This window comes from Mustela nivalis (assembly GCF_964662115.1).
Source record: "Mustela nivalis genome assembly, chromosome: 9".
In the NCBI taxonomy this organism is placed as follows: Eukaryota; Metazoa; Chordata; class Mammalia; order Carnivora; family Mustelidae; genus Mustela; species Mustela nivalis.
In genome coordinates, this window is record NC_139028.1 from 35,725,791 (window position 1) to 35,745,580 (window position 19,790).

Genomic DNA, 19,790 nt, shown 5'->3' on the forward strand with positions numbered 1-19,790 from the left:
GTATTTCTGAAGAGGAGATTGGAGATTGGAGGATTTTCCTAGCAGAACTGCGTAGATTAATAACTATGGCAGCTTTTAAAAGCGACACCTATAGCCATAGATGAGTGCAGGGAGGGAACAAGCAAGGATACCCCCCTGGGTAAGCATCACCTATCAGATTAACAAGGAAGACTAAAGAGTTCTTAAATTCCCTTCCATTTCTAACATCCTATGATGTTTGAAGACCACAGGTCCAGGAAGCAATACTTTCCTCTCTCACTCCAAAGTGGAGTCCGATGACATTTCTGCTTCTGATGTTACAAAGACATAACCTTCAAAAGCAAAAAGAGAATCCTTTTTTTTTTCAGAGAATGTGGGATAGACTCTCATCTACTTAGCTGCAACTAAACCTGTAGGCTTTGGACAAAAGCAAGCTTAACCAAGAAAAGAGGGGTGGTTAACTTGCTAGCAGAAATGATTAATCAAGAAGAGGTATGCTTAAGAGTGATGTATGCATATATGAGTGGGTGGTAAGCAGGTGTAGGCTGGCAGACAGGCAGTTGTTGCACATACCCAGATGCCCTGTGCTTACTCCTAAACATTTTTCATATTTCTGAGTTGTACAGTGTGCCCTCTGATATCTTGGGCAGGGGTCTTCCCAAGAGGTGTTTCTGCCAGTGGCTGAAAGTCACTATATAGCACCTCAACATTGAGATTGTACTCCGCTCTGACGCAGCAACACATTCAGAGCTGATTTCCTTCTCCCTGATGTATTATCAGCTCCACTGGCTGGGTGGCTGCCTCGTCCTCCACTTCTGTTTCTGTCCCTGTACCCTCTTGTTTGGTGGTCTGGTCCTGTCTTTGACTTTCAATAATGCATACTTCCACTTTCTTCTAACTTCTCTTCCAGCTCTGACACATGCTCCCTGGCTTCACACTGGCCCTGACATCAACCACCAAATGTTCAGTGCAATACAAAGGAGGAATCCTCAAAGACTTTTGAGAGAGTACTTAAGATACTTCTTATATATCCATTTCTTTGAACACAATGAAGTCTAATCACAGGCCAAAGTGAGAGATCTGGTGATAGCTAACCAAGCCCTGTAACCAACATCTGGGAGCCATAAAAGATAAGTTACACTGGAGGGCTTTCTCTTCATTGAAACAAATCTATCACAATCACCCTTTTCCCAGATGCCATCATCAAAAGTCAACAGAAAAATATAGTCATGAAGAATTGAAAATAAAGAAGAATAAAGAATGTAGGATTCATTTACAGGGGTGGGGAAAGCTATTATGTATCTTTGACTCCACCCCCCGCCCCAAACTCTCTTCCATTACTCTGTTCTTCAACTGCAGCATAAAATCTGATTTTGCTATCTTTTTGATACCTGTGGCCCTCACAGGCACATACACTTCAATGGTGCTTCTGGAAGTCTAACCTCTGGAAATGGTCAATGGTTCTGGGCACCTTTAATCTATAAGGATATGCCTATCAGAAAAGCCTGACTTTCATGCTTTGCCTGGGATGACTGGCTTCCAAAGAAGAATCCACTGTTTCTGTGGAGCTTGACCACATCAACACAGCTTCCGATGCATATGAGTGAGACCCAGGGCTGGGAGTTAGGAACTGCACAATTCAAAATCAAAAAAAAGGTGCAGCCCTACAACTCTGAGTCTGCCCATCCAAAGCTAGCCCCATGGATCTTCATAGATATTAGAATCTGATGAAAAATGATTTTTTTCTAGTTCCAAAAGTGTTCTAGAGCAGGGCCCTTCCTCACCCCAGATGAGATAAAGACTCAGGATGCAGTTAAGGTTTAAGTAAGCTCTACTCTATTCCAGAAACCTAGCTTATCAAAGTCCACAGGCTTTAGCTACTCAGAAGACATCCCAGCAACATGGACAGAAAGACTGATCAAGTGCAGCATGTGCTGAGGAGATTCTTGGTCTCAAGGCCCCTCTTCAGAACTGCGGCCCATTTCACCATCTCCTCTCAAGCTGAATCTTTTTCTGAGGCGACTTAAGCTGAACATATTGGGTTAGGGCAGGGTATAAGATAAGTATGTGACTCAGGAGATTGACCCCTTTCTACCATCCAAGCAACACCAGTGAATCAACGGATCTCATTCTGAATTCAGTGCAGCATAGGCTGCATGGGTTTGTGGGGTCCTGAGATGCTGTAAAGTTTCTCCTCAGGCCTGGGCAAAGAGGAATCTAATCTCTAGGGGTTCATTAATCAGCCTATATGCGGAGGACTTAGTCAATCCCCTCTCTGGTATATGTTTAGGAGAGCCAAAAAGGACCCATCTTCCCAGAAAAGTATTATCTTCATCAACATACTGCTCCCTGAAACTCTACTTTAAGTTGAGACAACACATCTAAGAGGCAGGTGTCATCAGCCCAGGCCTAGCACTCACTGGGCAGAAGAACACTCTTTTGCCTGACTTTAGGCTCCATACTGGAGCTCTTCTCAACCCCATTCTGGGTCCCTTTCATTCCAACCCAAAAAGCAGAGTTTATATTCTCAGCAAGGCCAGAGTAGCTCAGCTGGGGAAACACAAAACACTTACCAGTGTTCTCTATGGAAAAAGGAAAAACCAACCAAACATTGCTTTAAGACTAAAGAAGTGAATGCAGGATTCCCTGAAATAGGCCTCCTCCTCCAAACAGGCAATTAGTATATGCTCCACTGCCAATTATAACCATAACCCATGACAGTCAAAGCAAGACAGAAAATCAGGAGTAAGGACACTGACACAGAAAAAGAAGAGAGAAATACCCAGACAGAAATGGTCAACCCAGGTGATGCAATAAGACCTCGCAGCCTAGAACTGTAGAACATTTACCAGGTGTTTCTTACCACCCTTCCAGCCACCCTGGGAAGTAGGTAATAAGGTTCTTTTATCCTGTTCTTCAAAGAGGATTAAGAATCCTAGGGAGGCTGTACCACTTGGTTCACTTGGGCTGAACCCAAGGCCATCCATTTCATAAATGCAGGGATGGAGCCATGTCTTTTACTTCCTAGGTCAGTGCTTTCATACTCTCCCATAACGTAATAGTAGAGACCTAACTATCTACTTCAAAAATAAATAATTTAAAAGAAACAGTCATTCAGGTTATAATAAAGAAGCAGTCCTGGCTCCATGGACATCATGGGGGCTAAATTGGTGGCAATTGTAAGGCAGTTCCCTTTTACTCCCAAGACCTTGCCCCCGAATAAAAAGAAGGTAAGGCCCATCAGGGAAAGATACAGATTCCTAATAGAGGTTTTCGTCATCCTTTCCCATCTGGGTCTCACCCAAAGAGGAATTCACCCCAGTGCCAAGCAAGACTGGGCATTCTCTTCTCCATGGGATAAAGCCAGGGGACTCCCAAGGAAACTCCAGCTTCTCTTGGAGCCTGTAGGCTGACGGGCTATTTCCATCTGCCACATTCTCTCTTCCAACATTCTCTTCTCTTTGAGGAGAGTGGGAAATCCCTTGGCACTGGACTATTCAAAAGAACAAGGTTGGCTTGTTCAGAGAAGCCACAGCCTTCTTTAAGCCTATCTTCCTAGAAACAGAAATGCCCATAGATGCTTGGCCCCATCACTGTCATGTTTTAGCAATCCTACCATGTCACATACATCATTGTATTCACCCTTAATCATACCTGGCATAGCTTTTGCTCTCTGTTCCGCATTTGTCTACAGCTGCTTTGAAACTATTGTTTTTCACTGCACCCACACCCATGTTGTCCATTGTGAAGGTGGTGTGATGGTATAGGAGTAAGAAAGTAAAAAGACCTGGATATTTTGGCTCTTTCACTCACTAGCTACAGGAAAATTAGGATGTACATGAATGTGCTTTGTATACTACAAGTCACCATTTAAACATGAATCATTAATATAAAGACTCAGGCATTCTCAGTGTGGAGTTTCTCTTGGTTAGTTCAGAGCCAAGACCAAATAGATAAGTTTAAAATAGATATTTTGATGGTATAGTGAAGATAAAGGCAGGTGTTTTTTATAGTGTATAGACCAAGCAAGTCAGGTGGACACATGTCTGAAATTTGATATTGTACTACCCTGAGAATATTATTCTGCATATCAAGAAAAGATTGATTTTAAGATGTCTCCCAGTTCAGTTACAAAGGTCTTTCAAAGTGTGAGAAAGCCTCTGAAAAGGACAAGGCTTCTCTTTTGTTTCTTGACCCCTCACCTTAATCACTGGGCAAAAGATACTGTGGAGTTGCCCTGTTCTTTGTGCACTATGATGAGAGAGTTTCAGGGAAACAGAGTAGTGACCAAGGTTACAAGTTAGTTCATTTCCCAATAGTGTACCAGAGAGGGGGACAAAGTTCAGCTCAGCCCTTCACTATCACACTGAAATGACATCAGGCAAGCTATGAACACAGGTTATTGAAAACTGTGTTCAAACATTGGCTCAGTCACTATCTGATAATGTGACCTTGAATAAGATACTTGGACCCCCTTTGCCTCAGTGGTCTCATCGATAAAATGAAAGGAATTGATTAGATCATCTCTAAGAGCCTTCTTAGTTCCAATGACCTTTACTTTTCAAAATAAATTATTGTAATTTATCCAGGTAGTTGATCTTGGGAAGAGGTCATGCATTCTTTCCTATCATTTTGATAATATTTGAGAAATGGTTGTATCTTTGTGCCCCCCAAATCACTCAAGTCCAATCCAAACCTCTCTCTAATATCCCTGATTTATTCCAGGAGAAAATAATCAGGGGCAAATCTAGGAGTTAACACAGCTAGAGCTCTTTGTAATCCTTCTGATGGATTGGGGAGTTGAGTGATATAATCTTAAACTTCCACATTAAACCCTTGAGAGGCCCCGAGTTAAGGAGCTGAGATCATTAGACTTCCAGAAATGATGGAATTTCCAAAAATAATCTATTCCTTATCTCACAGCAAGAGTACACCTAAACTGAAATAGATGGTTTGTGAGCAAGAACTTGAGGACAGATACTTTTCTCAATGCTCCCCCAAAGGACTGTCAGTACCTATTATGGGTTTACTTTTAGATTCGATATTTCAAACATATAAGGCACACCCATGACATTGCTGTAACAGCTCTCAGGTCATCTATGTCTCCCCATTTCACCCACCACCAGTGGTTTCCCATCTGACTTACTGCAGTAGCCTCCCACTGACCTACCTCCTTCCATGTTTGCTCGCCTCTAATCCATTCTGCAAATGGAACAAGAACAAGATTCAAACATATAACTCATGATCTTCACCCTCATCACATGAGTCATATCAGTGGTATTCCATCACTTCTAGAATAAAGACCAAAATGATAAACATGAGCTTCGTGTGGGCAGGCTGCATCTTCTGATCCCTTCCCAGCTCTCTCAACGTATCTTACACCAAACTCCCTACCTCTCCATCCAGCTGAATAGAATGTCCGCTGACCCCTTCTCCTATGTTGTCTCTGCATATCTTGTTCACTCTGCCCCTTCCTCTGCCTCCTCCCTTGGGTTTGAGTAGTTTTCACTCTTCATCCTTCAGATCTCAGCCCTGTTGTCTCTTTCATGGGAAAGGCTTCATTGATCTCCCTGGCAATATCAAGCCCTCCTTACAGGCAATCACAGAAGCATACATTTTCCCTTCCAAAGTCTTATCTCAGTTGTGATTTCACAACCATACAGGTATCTATTTGATGTATGTCTAGCCCACTAGACTATAAACTTCACAAGAACAGGGACCATAATGATCTTTGTTCAGGCATCACATTATCAGTGCCTAGCATAGTGTTTGCCACATAACAATCACTCAATAAATAACATGTCAAGTAAGTTAATGTGCTTGGCACTTAGAACACTCTGAGATGAATAACACAAGATGCCCTGGTATTCCGAATCCCACAACCATGAAATGACAAGTCTAAAATAGGCAGGGCTACAAAAAATGACTGGGTATAAGAAATGAGAAAGGCCCTTATCAATTTCCTTTGATTCATTGAGACCCTTTATACCTTTTCCATATGAACATCAACCCATATAAGTATCACTTGCTCAAATATAACTCACTCCTACACTGTCAACATTTTACTTTTTGTGAACAACACAAGTCTTCTTTCTATTGTATAATGTTGACACTACAAGCATGACTCTAAGTTTCAAATAATTGGGGCCATGTCAACAGACATCCTGATTAAATCTGCTAAGTAATTTGGGTTTGCATTAAACCAATAGCCCACATCAGGGCCCACATCTGTGTTTATGGAACAACTCTCACTGTCAGTCGTGTCTGTCGCAACATGTGATGTGAGATCTGAAAACATGCAGCTCCAATTCTGAGCTGCTGCATGTGTTTGGTTGGTAGCTTGGAGCTGGTGTTTATTGACAAGCATGAACACTGGAGTGAGTAATCATTATAAGCATTCTTCGCACATTTCCATCTCCCATTAGCAGAGCACATCTCCATGCCTCTCTGTCCTCACTCAGCAGATGGGGAAGCGCATGGGTAGGCTGAGACCCAGGGTCCCAGATGCCTATGAGCATTCAATGGGATGAAACAGAATGATAGAATAGATAAGCTGACACTTGGTATTTGTGTGACCTTGGCTGATTACCTGTTCGTTTGTCCATTCAATTCACCCACTCACTTATCCAAACAACAAATACTTTTGGAGCCCTTATTTAATAACTGTCATTGTGTTAGGCACTTAGGATGTGCTGGAGAACCAAACAGTGTGTTCACTACCTCTATGGACCATGGTCCAGGGAGGTAAAGAGACCTACAACAAAGAATTACTTTAGAATACAGGGACTCACAGTGTTAGAAGAAACCCAGTCTTGTGGACTTGCATAATAAAGAGAGAGATCTACCCTAGTTTAGAGCATGGAGAATCTCTGAGAAGCAATAGTTAAGCTGAGCCCTGAAGGGTAGAATGAAAGTTTGGCCAGAAACAGCACGATAAGAGGATCAGAATTTTTTAGGCCTCGTAACCTCATAGATGAAGTCCTCGAAGAAAGAAAGAACATGGTGTGTTTGGGGAATGGATCAAGTCCCGAGTGGTTAGAGCCATGAACTGGGAGGGGAGAGAGATGTGAGGTGAGATGAAATGAGACCAGGGGCTGGTTAAGGCAGGTGGACCATGCTGAGTACTTTGGACTCTAAAGGCAACCAGAAGTCTACCTAGAGTTTCGAGCAAAGCAAAGATAAGGGGTCAATATTTGACTGGCCTATGTCACAGTGACTTTGAGGAACAAATGAGGCCAAAGAAAAATTCTCCAGGTAAACCATAAAGCTTGGGACCATCAGGCAAAAACTATACTCACACACTAAGTATAACCACTAGGCAAAAACTCCCATGAATGATAAAGCCTGTGAAAATGCCCTGGGAATAAAGGTTCCAAAATGACCACTCAGACCATTTCAGACAGTCTGTCCCTTGAAATGCCAAACATGCTGGTTTACTCCATGTTGGATTTGAGTGTGTCATCCGACTGTCACTTAGCATCCCCCACAAACATACAAGCAGCCATTCCAATCAATGGCCTGTGTCCTAATGCATCGATTCATCTTGGCCTTTCCAGGGGTCTCTCTGCACAGCATCTCTGCTCATTAAAGGGAATGTGCCTGCATCATAATGATAATGCTCTGCACTTACCCAGCACATTGCCCAGGGGTGTCTCAAAGCATTTTGCAAACATTTAATTAAGTTAGTCTAGTGACTGCAGGGGAGTCCCTAGCGTCTCAGCACCAAGGGGTCTGGGTGGGAAGGAAAAGATAGCAAACAAGTGCAAGGCCTGCCTCCAGCAGCAGCCCTGGAGCCCAGGAGCCAGTGGGCCAATGTGCAGGGGGTCTCTGCATCACTAGGGGGAAGCACACACACATGCTTTCGTATGGCTCTATCTGGTAGAAGCAGCCTGCAGGCCCCTTGCTCTAGGTGCCCACAGGGAGAGCACCAAGGCCTAGAGGCCACAGCAGCGAGTTCTGGAAAGACAGAGATAGAAGTCAAGAGGAAGTAACTTGCTTTCTTTAAGAAGTTGTGAATGTGATTTTGAGGGTAGCTAAACTCTCATCTGCGTGTGTGTGTGTGTGTGTGTGTGTGTGTGTGTGTGTATTGACTTGAGGAGGAGAAGGTGAAGACCGGAGAGAATATATATTCACACACCAATAGGAAGGGAATAGAAATCAATTGTCTTAAAAGTTTTTCTCTGGTTATAGGATTATATTTTGCTCCACCCCAGAAGAACTTTCAATTTTGCCCCTCACCCTACAAACACCACTGTTTTGGAGTACAGAACAGAGTGGTATAGAAATCTGGTAAATGGAATGATATCCATGCCCCTCTGTGTTACCACCCCCTACCCTCCAGGAAAAGGCAGAGTTAACCAAGGCCTCGCAGATTAAGAAGCAAAGTCCAAGTCTCAACCTTCCACCAGCAGCATAAAAAGGCAAGAGGGACAAATGTCCCCAGGAGCTTGGTGTCTATAGCAGGGATAGGAGTGGGAGACGAGAGCAGAGCTGACCCAAGCTCATGCCAGCCTGTCTCCCTCCTATGAGTGCCTGCCCAGCCCCTGTGTCTGGAAGGTGTCATTCAACATCCAGAGGTGCTAATATCCACCGCTTCTGACAGCCTGGCTTGTCAGCAGCCACAGGCCATCTGTGGGCTGACACTTGAGTTTACTGACAGGAATAGCCAGGCTTTGCTTCCCCTCTGTCCTCTCTCCCCAGCCCTAACCAGCTGCGAGCAGATGGCAGCAGGCCATGGGCCCCTCTCCAGTGAGCCAGGGACAGGAAAGTCACAGTACATAGGCCGTGGGTGACGGGGCTCATAAGCAAGTCCATGTCCATAACAGCCCACCCAAAATATTGCAAAACACTGTTTTGGGAGACCATGGAGCCATGTCTGCTGCTCTAGTTTTCAATGCAGAGAAACTAAGGCATGGGAAGCTCAAAGTCAGCATGCATATCTCATTGGGAGTCCAAAAGGAGAATGCTGAATAATTTCCTGTTTCACTGGATCTATGTGTCTTGGGGCAGGAGAGTACCTTACTTAATAGATTTTGCTTAATTAGAACCTGTCTTCCTGGATAAATGAATGGATGAATTACATTCAGATGATTTTCATCACTGTGGTAAAGACTGTGTCACAGGTGAGCTGGTATGGTCCTGGCTCATCTTCTTCCTTCTTCCGCGAGAAGGGGTTCTCACTCCATCTACGTGCAAGTCGCTGTTTGCCCTATTGTTAGGAGACCGTAATGAGGTGCTTTTGTCTTTGCTTTCAGTGACAAAAATTCAGAAAGGTTCCACTTGTTTTCATCTAACTTAGACTTTTGGCTATTCTGTCCAACTGGAAACAGGAAGCATACATAATTAGAACCCATTCTACAGATTGGTAGGCTGAGATTCGAGGGAATACCTTTAGTCAAGCAAAGAAACCTCAAAGAACTCCTTCCCAGGTCTCAGTCCTCTGCTTTTCGCACTCTTAGAGGCTTAGGGGAAGTCCCATCTCAGTGTACTCACACTCTGCCCCGTGAACCTCTGACACAGGTTGAAGACAGGGAGCAGGAGGAGTAGTGTAGTAGTTACTGGCTGGTGTGGGAGGCTGAGGCCCAGAGCTGCTACATAACGAACTCCACGCAAGTGCCAACTGTCTCAAGAATCTTATTCTGTAATTTTCCGGGCTACAGAGACATGGCGGAAGGTTCTAAGAATGACAGAAAGCACAGAGCAGACAGGACTGAAGCAACACACAAGGACCTCAAGCTATTCGGGATCTCTGATTAATCTCAGGTTGAGCAATGCTGCCTGGCTCCAGGCTACTGAAAAAGCCATCTTTATGAGGCTCCCGACACCTGTCTCCTTCTCAGGCCTGCTATTGCCACTGGGCCAATGCTGAGCGCTGACAGCATGTAGCCCGACCTTATTAACATGTCCATCATTTGTAAGGGATCGAGGGCTACAGGGTAGGTTGGGGCAGAGGGGCACAAATCTATGATTGGCAGAAGGATGACGAAGTCTTGACAATAACTGGGTGCTCAATCCTTGTCCATATCTCATATCTCATTTATAGTTGAGTCTAGGGCTGGGATTCTCCCATGGCAAAGGGTTCTCCTCTTGAGTCCCTCATGCAAACCAGGCAAACTTAGCCAGCTCCTCAATTCTGTGCTGGCCATGGGGAAAGAATTCATGGAAATTTAGATGTAGAGGCCACCCCAAGACTCACCCAAAGCCAAGCATTCCAGCCCAAGGAACCCAAGAGCCAGGGCACTTTCCTACAGGAAGATGTGAGAATGTATGTGGGGGTAAAGGAAGACCCCTACACCTGACAGAGCTGTCTATGTGAATCCATAGACAAATATGGGAGGATGTGGCTGTGGTTGTGAATCCAAGCTGACAGATCTGCGCATGGAACACAATTGAGTCCAGCCCAGGTGGAGGGGGACACTTTACAGCTAACTGTCCTGCTTCGAATCACGGCATAGGAGGCACAAGCAAGATCGGCCAGGGAGAAGGGGACAAACAGGAGATAAGGGTCTGAACTTGAGAAAAGAAGGGCTGTGCTGTGCTCCAGGGTACTGAGCCTTGACCACTAAACACAGCAACACAGCCTCACTTCCACTCCCATACCATCCTGCCAAGTTTTGAACCTGAAGGGAAAAGGCAGGCAGAAGAAGAGTTTCTACTCGAGTGCTGCAGGCCACAGACACACAGATTTTAAAGTGCAGACCAAGTGGGTTTACAGTGCTTCAGAAGGTTCTGCTAGGCTGGTTAAAGATGCTTGTCTGCGGTGGGGGCAGGGATTCTGCATTTTAATCTCTTTCCCCCCACCCCACACCCAACCCCACCCAGTGATTTGAATGTAAATGTCCTTCCCTCCAGGCTTCTCAGGGCTGGCTCCTCCAAGTTACTCATCTTTCCACCAAGCCCCCAGACCCAAGATCCACAGGGCTCTCTCTGCCTAGACCCATCTCTCCTCCTACCTAGGACCACAAAAGCTCAGGAGCTCAAATGTCTCAAGCCCTAGTATGACCCTAATGCGACCCTTCAGTTGTCAACATAAGTCCTCTCCCCATCTTGGATGGGGGTTCATTACATTCTCCACTTGTTACTGTCTTTCCTATCCCTGAGATTCAGCCTAGAAAAGCAATCTATGACCATCGGTCTCTCCCTGGAAGGCACCAAGAGGCGACAATATTCACCTTAAAATCATTCTGGGATGGAGGCATGTTTACCAAGATACAGAAGGCTGCAGAATAAAATGGCATCAAGGCCTAACCAGGTCAGGGTTTTACTATAGCATTAGCCTCTGTCTTAAGACACAGGAAAAGGAGGTGGCTAATGAGCTGGTGTTAATCCCGATGGGAGAAAAAGCATCATTTGAAACAAAGAAAAAAAAAAAGTCTAAAAGCCTGATGAAGGAAGTAAGAGAAGCAAGGAGGAAGAAGTCACAAGTAAGCCATTTGTGCTCATCAGAACTTTTGGGTCCCACAGAAACCCCTCATGAAGTGTTTTCCTTCTCTCCACACATGCTACCCAAAGCCAACCTTTCCTTCTCCCTGGGAGACATCTCAGGGCGGACTCCTGGCACAGTTAGCAGAGTAGCCTCTGAGCACAAGTGACCCGAGGCTCTCCCCTGTGCCCTGCCCTCACTCCTGCCCACCACACTTTATTATGGGGAGGGCAGAAGGGCTGGGAAGGCTGAGGTCATTCCCTTGAGCACAGCTAGCTTTAGGTACAGAAGCTTCTCCAGCAAGGTCAACACCCTACCAATGGAGTGGAGCTGCGTTTGCGGGTGCCGCGGGACCTCTAGAGGGAGGTCTCACCCTGATTCCTTCAGGGTGCACTGCAATGCAGCTTCAGCTGACTAGGACTCACCCCCTCCCATTTTGAGGTATAATTTTCTGATCCCTTTCTGGAGGAAGAGCAAACCCACAGGCAAGAGCCCTTGGGGAGGGGGTACTGAGCTCTGCAGCTCTTCCTGTCTGGGCCCAAGCACAGGGGGAGGAAGGCAGTCTGGCACCAAGAGGCCCCAGGGGCTGCCAGGCAGTCAGGGAACTTGCACACACAGGAAAGTTTGTCTTCTCACACTGGACCCAGAGTGCCCACCTGGCTCCCTCTATCAGGCTGGAGCAGGTACTGAGTGCTCCCTGCCTGTCCTGCCTTTCTCCCCTGAACCCTGTCTGGCCAAAACCCCCTCCCAGGCTGGAATCTGCAGAAGAATGACAGCACCACGCACTCTGAACTTCTCAGCCTAAAGAACAGCTGGAAACACGATTCTGCAGAGCCATCCCTGCTACAAGAAGTATGATTTTTTAAAAACCCTGGAAAACATCATACAAGGAATTTTTTTTTCTTTTTTTTTAAGTCACTTCTCTCTTCTTTCTCCCCAGTAAACTTTTGTTTTTCTAATTTCACTCTGGTCCTTAGAAATATTAGGGCTTTAATGTCTTGAGAATAAAAACCAAAACCAAGGGATTCTCAATTTAAAAAATATAAAATTATGCATTCTACCTATATCAGGATATGTAGGGTTTAAGAATCTCGGAATTTGCGTCTGTGTATATATGTATGGGATTTTACATTAAGCTAATGTTTACCCAAATGCATGTATTTCAATTTGTTGGGGGTGGGGGGATGTGAGGAGGGAAAAGAAAATCCTTACTGGTTTGGGGTTTAGTATGGAAACCCCACAGACACTTTGATGCTGCCTAAAACCTTGGCAAGCATAACCCAGTCCCTTCAGCATTGTTTGAAGGATGCCTGCAGGCATTCAGTTGTCTGCTTGCGAACAGCACGCGTGCAATTATCAAATCTATTAGAACGTGTTGGGTTTTGCAACACTTCCATTAAGCTCATTCTGGTAGGATTGCAGCATCTTACCTGTGTCACTGCAGATTTGTTTTCCCCAAACAAGTAACTGCTGTGATAGGTAGGATCACATCTAAATCACTAGATAAGGTAGGGAAGATGCTGAGGAGAATCAGGTAAATCCCGATTCCCAGTCTTCCCCCAGGAGAACATGCCAAATTCTGTCACGGGAAATACACATTTCCCAGGTGAGGAGTAGGAGGAGACAGTGAGTAGATTGTAGATTCCAAAGGCATCATCTGCCCATTTGGCGGAAGGATAAAGAAAGGGTGAGGGGGTGGTAGACGGACTGTGTGAAGACAGGAAATGCAGGAGCAGAGGAGGATCAGGAGAGCAAGGAGCTGGAGTCAGAGAGTGGGGAGACCAGGTTCAGGAGGGAGGGGGGAGGGAGGGGTGGAGGGAGAGCAGTGGAGAGAAAAGAGACAGGCAGAGAGACTGGAAAAAACAGAGATCAGGGGACCAGGAGAGGTGGAGACTGATTCAGAAACAGAGAGAAACCAGGAGACAGAAATAAGGGTGCTCCATCTGTCCTGCAGGTCCCAACACAAGCGGCCAGAAGGATTTACGACTGGGAGTTTCAACCCCTCTTCTCTTACCCCTGGGACCACAACTGGTTAATGCTAGTTGGTACCTTGCAGAGAAACAGCGGTGCCTCGCAGCACGGTGCAGCTCTCGAACCCAGCTCACGGATCGCATCACAGGGAACAGAGAGCAAATCCTGTGCTGCAAGCATCTGCATGCGTGTGAGTGAGGAGCGGATGTGTGTGCGTGCATACAGCAAGCCTACCTCTTTCCCCCACATGCATCTCCCACTCCCTCTCTTGCTCCTGGGCTCTCCTCCTTCCCCCTTCCTCTAATGCTCTAATACCTCCAAATCGCCCCAGGAATAGACGGACCCCTTCCCCCGGTACCTGGGATGAAGAGCAGGGCGGTCGTCGCGGAGAAGACGATCCAGCAGGCGGGGTGGTACATCTTGAGGCTGTGGTGTCTCAGCTGCTGGGCTTGCTACTGCTTCTGCTGCTGCTACCGCGGCTGCCTTCCTCTGTGCTGAATTCTGAGCAGGTTTAAATCCAATGTTTGCAAAGGGAGGGAGAGAGCAAAAGAGAGAGGGAGCAAGAGAGAGCGCGCGAGAGATGGGAGCAGGCAGGCAGCCTCTCTGATTTTTTTTTTCTTGCACATACACACAACTGGTAAGAATCATCAGCACCAATCTGTACAGGGCTCAGAGCAGACCTCCTCCAAGGCACGCATTGGCTCCACTCTGCTGAGCGACACCCGGAGGCTTTCCTATCTGGGAGGCTTGACTCCAAGGGGAGTTGAAGCCTGTCCCTTCATCACCTCTCACCCGGAGCTCGGCAGTGTGCACGGGTGTCTGTGTCAGTATGCCAGTGTATGGCTTCTGTGGGCACACACGAGCGCCTCGGTGGGCAGTGGGGAGGAGGCTGGAACTGTTGGTGTCATCCTTACCCAAGCAGGGCTCAGGGCACAACAAAAAAGGAAATGTGACTAAAGCCCACGCTAATTCTTTATCATTGTTCCTTCTTCCAGGTCTCCAGGTAGGGGGCCAGAAGGAGCTGTAACCCACAGGAACACTGAAACAATTAAATCTGCACCTCGCTCCCCAATTCTGCTATTAAGAGCACTTGGAAGGAATTCAGTTTTCCCAGCAGGAAGATGGGTGCGTTAAGATTTTTTTTCACAAAGAATGCAGAGAATTGGCCAGTTCCCCACAATTAGAGCATTCTGAAACTCTACCAAGACAAGATGCTATAGAAGCTCAAACAATTGCTATGATTACAGTATAGGCAGGGATATATTCTGATTAGATCTCAAGGAAGCAGAAACTTGCCAGAGTAATTGGAGGCTGCCTTCAAGAGGAGGCCTGGAAGCATACCTGTGGCTTTCTGTCTTTGCTTTTCCCTTTCACAGTCTAGCCTGTCCCACAGTATTTCTGGGTGTGATATACCTCAGAATTTCTCCTGCTCAGTACCTGCTCTAAAACAGCCTGTAGCCTTCCCTAAAGCATGCTTATGGGTGGTACACTTTGCTTGCTGAGTAAATGCTACCCGCGAAATATCCTTTGAACCTTGAGGATCTGTGATAAGAACACCACACTAGGTTTTACCAAAGGGACTGGGCAGATATATATAACACTATTTCCATCCCAGAGTGTCCCCCAAAGACCCGCAGAGGCTTGGACCCCTTCCCAGATTGAAGTGTATGCGTGGCTGGAGATCTTGAGTGCTGTCGCCTGTGTCAGAGCTTTCTTCCTCCCCTCCACCGCAATGGCTAACGTCTCCCGTGTACCTACTACAGCACACATATTCACACGTATTATTTTAATTAATCCTCACCATAGTCCTGCCATGTCGGCATTATTATTACTGGATTTTAACAGGCTAAAACTGAGGTTCAGAGAGGTTTGGCAATTTGCTAAAGGCCACGCAGCTAATGAGAGCCGGGATTCAAACACAAGTCTGTCCTACAGCAAACGCCACAGTTTCTATGTCTACAACCAATCGCCAGCAAGTCATTTTAGTCTAACAGAGCTCCTTCCTTTCTGCAAAATGAAGCCCATTTGCTTTTAAAGAAGTGAGACAATTAATTCCTTACCTCCTTATAAACAAGTCTGAAACTTTATGAGTTAAGTAGAAAACATATGATAAATATAAATAATCATCACCTGGTACTTACAAAGTATGTACTTAATATAAAGTCCTTTTTAAAGGCTGGGGTATGAGGGATATGATTTGCTCTTGTTTGGAAAGGGTCTACAGTATATTTGAAGGCAAAAATTAACACATCTTTTGGCTCTAAATAGAAGATAATGGGACACACACTAAGTAATAAGGTCAAAATCTACACACCGAAGTTACACACATGGCATTTACAGACAATTGATCTGGGAGTGCTTTGAACAATACTAGAATCCTACAGAGGTTTATCAAAATTATAACAAGTGACTGGATCTTCTAGAGAACAGAACTGACTTGCAAAGGGTGGGGATCAGCGAGACCAGAGAAATTAGACGGATATTCCAAGATGAAGAAACAGAGCAGATACAGACAGAAACCCTTTGGGGAAAAACTGGGAGAGGACTTTGGGGAGTAAATGGAAGACAGAGTGAAAAAGGCCTTGAATTCTAGAACAATGGCATTTAGAAATTCCCTACTATTGCTAGAAAGAAAAAAAGAAAGTTAATTTCTTTTTGAGCATGGAATCACTACGAATAAGGGAAAGTGTATTTCTGGAAATTAATCTGGGAAAAGTACACAGGGTCTATTGAGGCAGGGGTACTTGTTAGTAGGCCTGGCCCAGATTTGACCGGACTAGTAATGGGAGAGGAAATGCAGGGGGCTGGGTGTGAAACAGAAAAATTAGTCAGGCCTGGCAATCAGTGGCCTTATACAAGTCACAGATATCACTTCTGCACCCTTTGTGAACCAAGGTTTTTAAAAATATTTGTTTAGGTTTTAAAAAATATTTTTACCCAAAACCTTGTCTTCCAAGAAAGCATCATTATAATTTCTTGAGAGATGAGGAAACGGAGGTTCAGAGAGGTTAGGCAATTTTTCCAAGGTCACACAGCTACCTAAGGACACAGTCAAATTGCAAACCCAGGTTTTTCTGTTTCTAAAGCTTTCCTTAAAAAAAAAAAAAATCATAATATTGAGTATTCTCATTTTTTTGAATATCTGTGTGCCAGGTCCTCTGTTATTGGCTTCATATAACCCCTATTTATCTTCTCAATAATGATTATTCCCATAGTGCTCAAAGAGTTTTAAATAACTTCCACAAAGTCATAGAGATGTTTAGGCATAGAGCCAGGGTTTGAGTCCAGGCCTGCCTTCACTAACAGGGTTATAACCACAAGGAGGGGAGAGGAGTTTACGCCCTCACCGGGCATTCCCCTTGATGACAACAGTGTGCTAAGTGTCATTTAGGTTCTGCAGCTCCTGAGAAGCATAGGGCACAGACGTGAACCCATGTCTTGGAAAAGGACATCAACCTTTATTCGACCGGACACAATACTAGGAACTTCACGTGTGTTTTTTCCCCTCATTTCTATCCCTATTCCACAGGTAAAGAAATAGACTGGGGGCACCTGGGTGGCTCAGTGTGTTAAGCCTCTGCCTTCAGTTCAGGTCATGATCGCAGGGTCCTGGGATGGCTCAGTGGGTTAAACCTCTGCCTGCAGCTCAGGTCATGATCTCAGGGTCCTGGGATCTAGCTGGCTCTCTGCTCAGCAGGGAGCCTGCTTCCCCCCCTCTCTCTGACTGCCTTTCTGCCTACTTGTGATCTCTCTGTGTCAAATAAATAAAATCTTCAAAAAAAAAAATAGACTGGGTTATAGAAACCCCCAAGTTCCCTCTTCAAGGCTAATGAGTGACAGAGAAATCTAGGCTTTTCATATACCAAAGTTTCATAGTTTTCTCTCTACTTACTATGAATAACATTTTTGTTCTGAAAACGTCCCATTTAGGGGTACCTGGGTGGCTCAGTCCTAAGATCTGACTCTTGATTTCAGCTCAGGTCATGATCTCAGGCTTGTGAGATGAAGCTCCTCATTGGGCTCTGTGCTGGGCATGGAGCCTGCTTAACATTCTCTCTCTCTTTCCCTCTGCCCCTCTTCCCCAATCAAAAAAAAAAAAAAAAATCGCATTTATTCAACCAAAATATTTCCTAATAAACACATGCCTTCATTCTGTACCTTTAATTAAATTCACATTTAACAAATATCTATATATTAAGAAATATTTTAGTTTTCAAAATGCATATGCTTAATAAAATCTTCCTTAAGGAAACACATAAATATGTATTTTTACTGATCAATTCTTCTAGGTCTATTATATGATTAAAATATGTCTCTTTTATTTAAAAAAGAGAAGAAGAAGAAGAAATGTATAAATACATATTTAATCAATAGATGGCACCAACTCTGAAAAGAGAGATTACGGTCTACTGGGTCTATTTAAACACCTTAAAAAATACAAATACAAATAAAAATGCTTCAATGCATATTTACTAGGGGGACTGTTCTCCTCTCTGGGGTAAATAATATGCAGTTTTATACCTTTCATGAATCTTTTTTTTCTTCCTCTAAAGCAAACAAAATCATCAAAACTGTATTTAAATAGCAATAAGATCGGGGAACAAACCAACCGAAACCAGGCCATTGTGCAATGAGGCTGACTATCACACTTTTCTTCCAGCCTATGCTTCTTTCCTCTGGACCAGGGACAATGGTTAGGCAAACCTCTCCACAGAGTGGCCGGCTACTTAGAGCTAGATGGGGACTGGAGAAGGATGGGTCAATGTGGGGTCCTTCTTCTGTGAGAAGGGTCCCCATCTTACCTCTTTCCCCACTAGATATGTGACCTTGGGGGAAAGAATACAAGGACTCCCTCTGATTCACGTTTTTAAAAACTTTGTATACTACCTTTGGTCCTTCATATTCATTCATCATTCATTCGTTCATTTGCTCATGGAATAAATATTCATCATGCACCTGCTGTGATGTATGGGATGTGAAGGACGTGTAATATAAAGCAAGATAAAAAACTATCCTCACCCACCTAAAATTCAGAGTAGTAAGGAAGACGGATATTAATGTGCTAATTATATCATTGATTATATTTGTGCTAAGTGATTGTAGAAAACATGTAAGTTGGTAGGAGAGCACAAAACAAAGGGGAGATGGAGAGTGTGGGAGGATGCTCTAAGAAGTGGCTTCTAAACTGGATTAGAGGAAGAAGAGGCCAGGAGGAAAGAAGCCGAGATTGTTCCTGGCAGAAAGCACAGCCTGTGCAGAAGCCCCAAGGCAGGGACATGACTTGAGGAGACACTAAAGGCTCTTTCTTACAATTCGCATTTAGCAACTTTGTACTGAAATCAACTCTGTAAATCGTGTTAGGATGATGGATCACTGCATTTGCAGCCTGACGAAGGGACAACGAAGGGTGGAATTCTACATTTTGTAGCACTGAGGGCTTTTTTCTTGTAAATAATAAAAAAAAGTACAGACGGTAAAATACTACCGATTAAAATTGGACTCTGTCATTATAGTTTTAAATATTCCAAAATGAACTGGAGCCTCCTTCAGAGCAAGTTAGAGTCTCTGAAAGGAACAATAACTCCTGTAAACCACAAAGGTACCATTTAGTTCAGAGGAGAAAGAATTGATTAAGCAACTCTCTTATGACTGTAAAAGTAAACACTTCTGAAGTCACCGGGTCTGCTCACACAGGGTATGTCACTTCTGGTCTTTTAACATGTTTATAAAATATCTCAGTCATGTGTCTGATACTTTTAACAATAAATACCATTTATGAAATACCCACTACGTGTCGATTTCCCTGCTAGATGCTAATATGGATGGTGTCTACTTTTCACGCCAATTCCTTCCACAAAGTAGACCTTCATTTCCAGACATGTCACCTAGGACTTCCCCTGGGCCCAGCAGAGAAGTGACAGAGCTGAGATTTGTACTCAGAGCTGTCTGACTCCAAAGACTGAAGTTTTTGCATCCTACCAGAAAGATCTAGATGCACTTATTTGAAACTATTATAAAGATTTTCTACGTGGCTGCCAGCATGACACTTTTTTTCTTCATTTAAAAGACTTTAATAAAAGAATATATTATATGATTTATTAAATTACTAGTACTAAAGGCTTATTGAAAACAACATTCCAGAGGCGCCTGGGCTGCTCAGTGGGTTAAGCCTCTGCCTTCAGCTCAGGTCATGATCTCAGGGTCCTGGGATTGAGCCCTGCATCAGGCCCTCTGCTCAGAAAGGAGCCTGCTTCCTCCCCATTCTCTCCCTACTTGTGATCTCTGTCTGTCAAATAAATAAACAAAATCTTTAAAATATTTACATATATATATAAGTATATATGTAAATATTTTTAAAAAGAAGAAAATAGCATTCCAAATTCCACTCCTTTTTTATTGGTCTTTTTAAAAATCTGTT

General features: G+C 44.4%; 1 protein-coding gene across 4 annotated transcripts in view; it reads right to left on the reverse strand.

The window, feature by feature from the left end:
• Positions 1-14,166, reverse strand: part of OPCML (opioid binding protein/cell adhesion molecule like) — a 1,092,873-nt gene extending 1,078,707 nt beyond the window's left edge. Inside the window, exon 1 of one of the 4 annotated variants that reach the window (XM_082683304.1) lies at positions 13,731-14,164. In XM_082683304.1, coding sequence (XP_082539430.1) covers positions 13,731-13,791 — 61 coding nt within the window. In that variant the 5' untranslated portion in view covers positions 13,792-14,164. Of the gene's footprint in view, positions 1-13,730 lie in introns of all 4 variants that reach the window. The other 3 variants (XM_082683303.1, XM_082683293.1, XM_082683299.1) reach the window with 3 other exon arrangements.
• Positions 14,167-19,790: the final 5,624 nt, after the last annotated feature.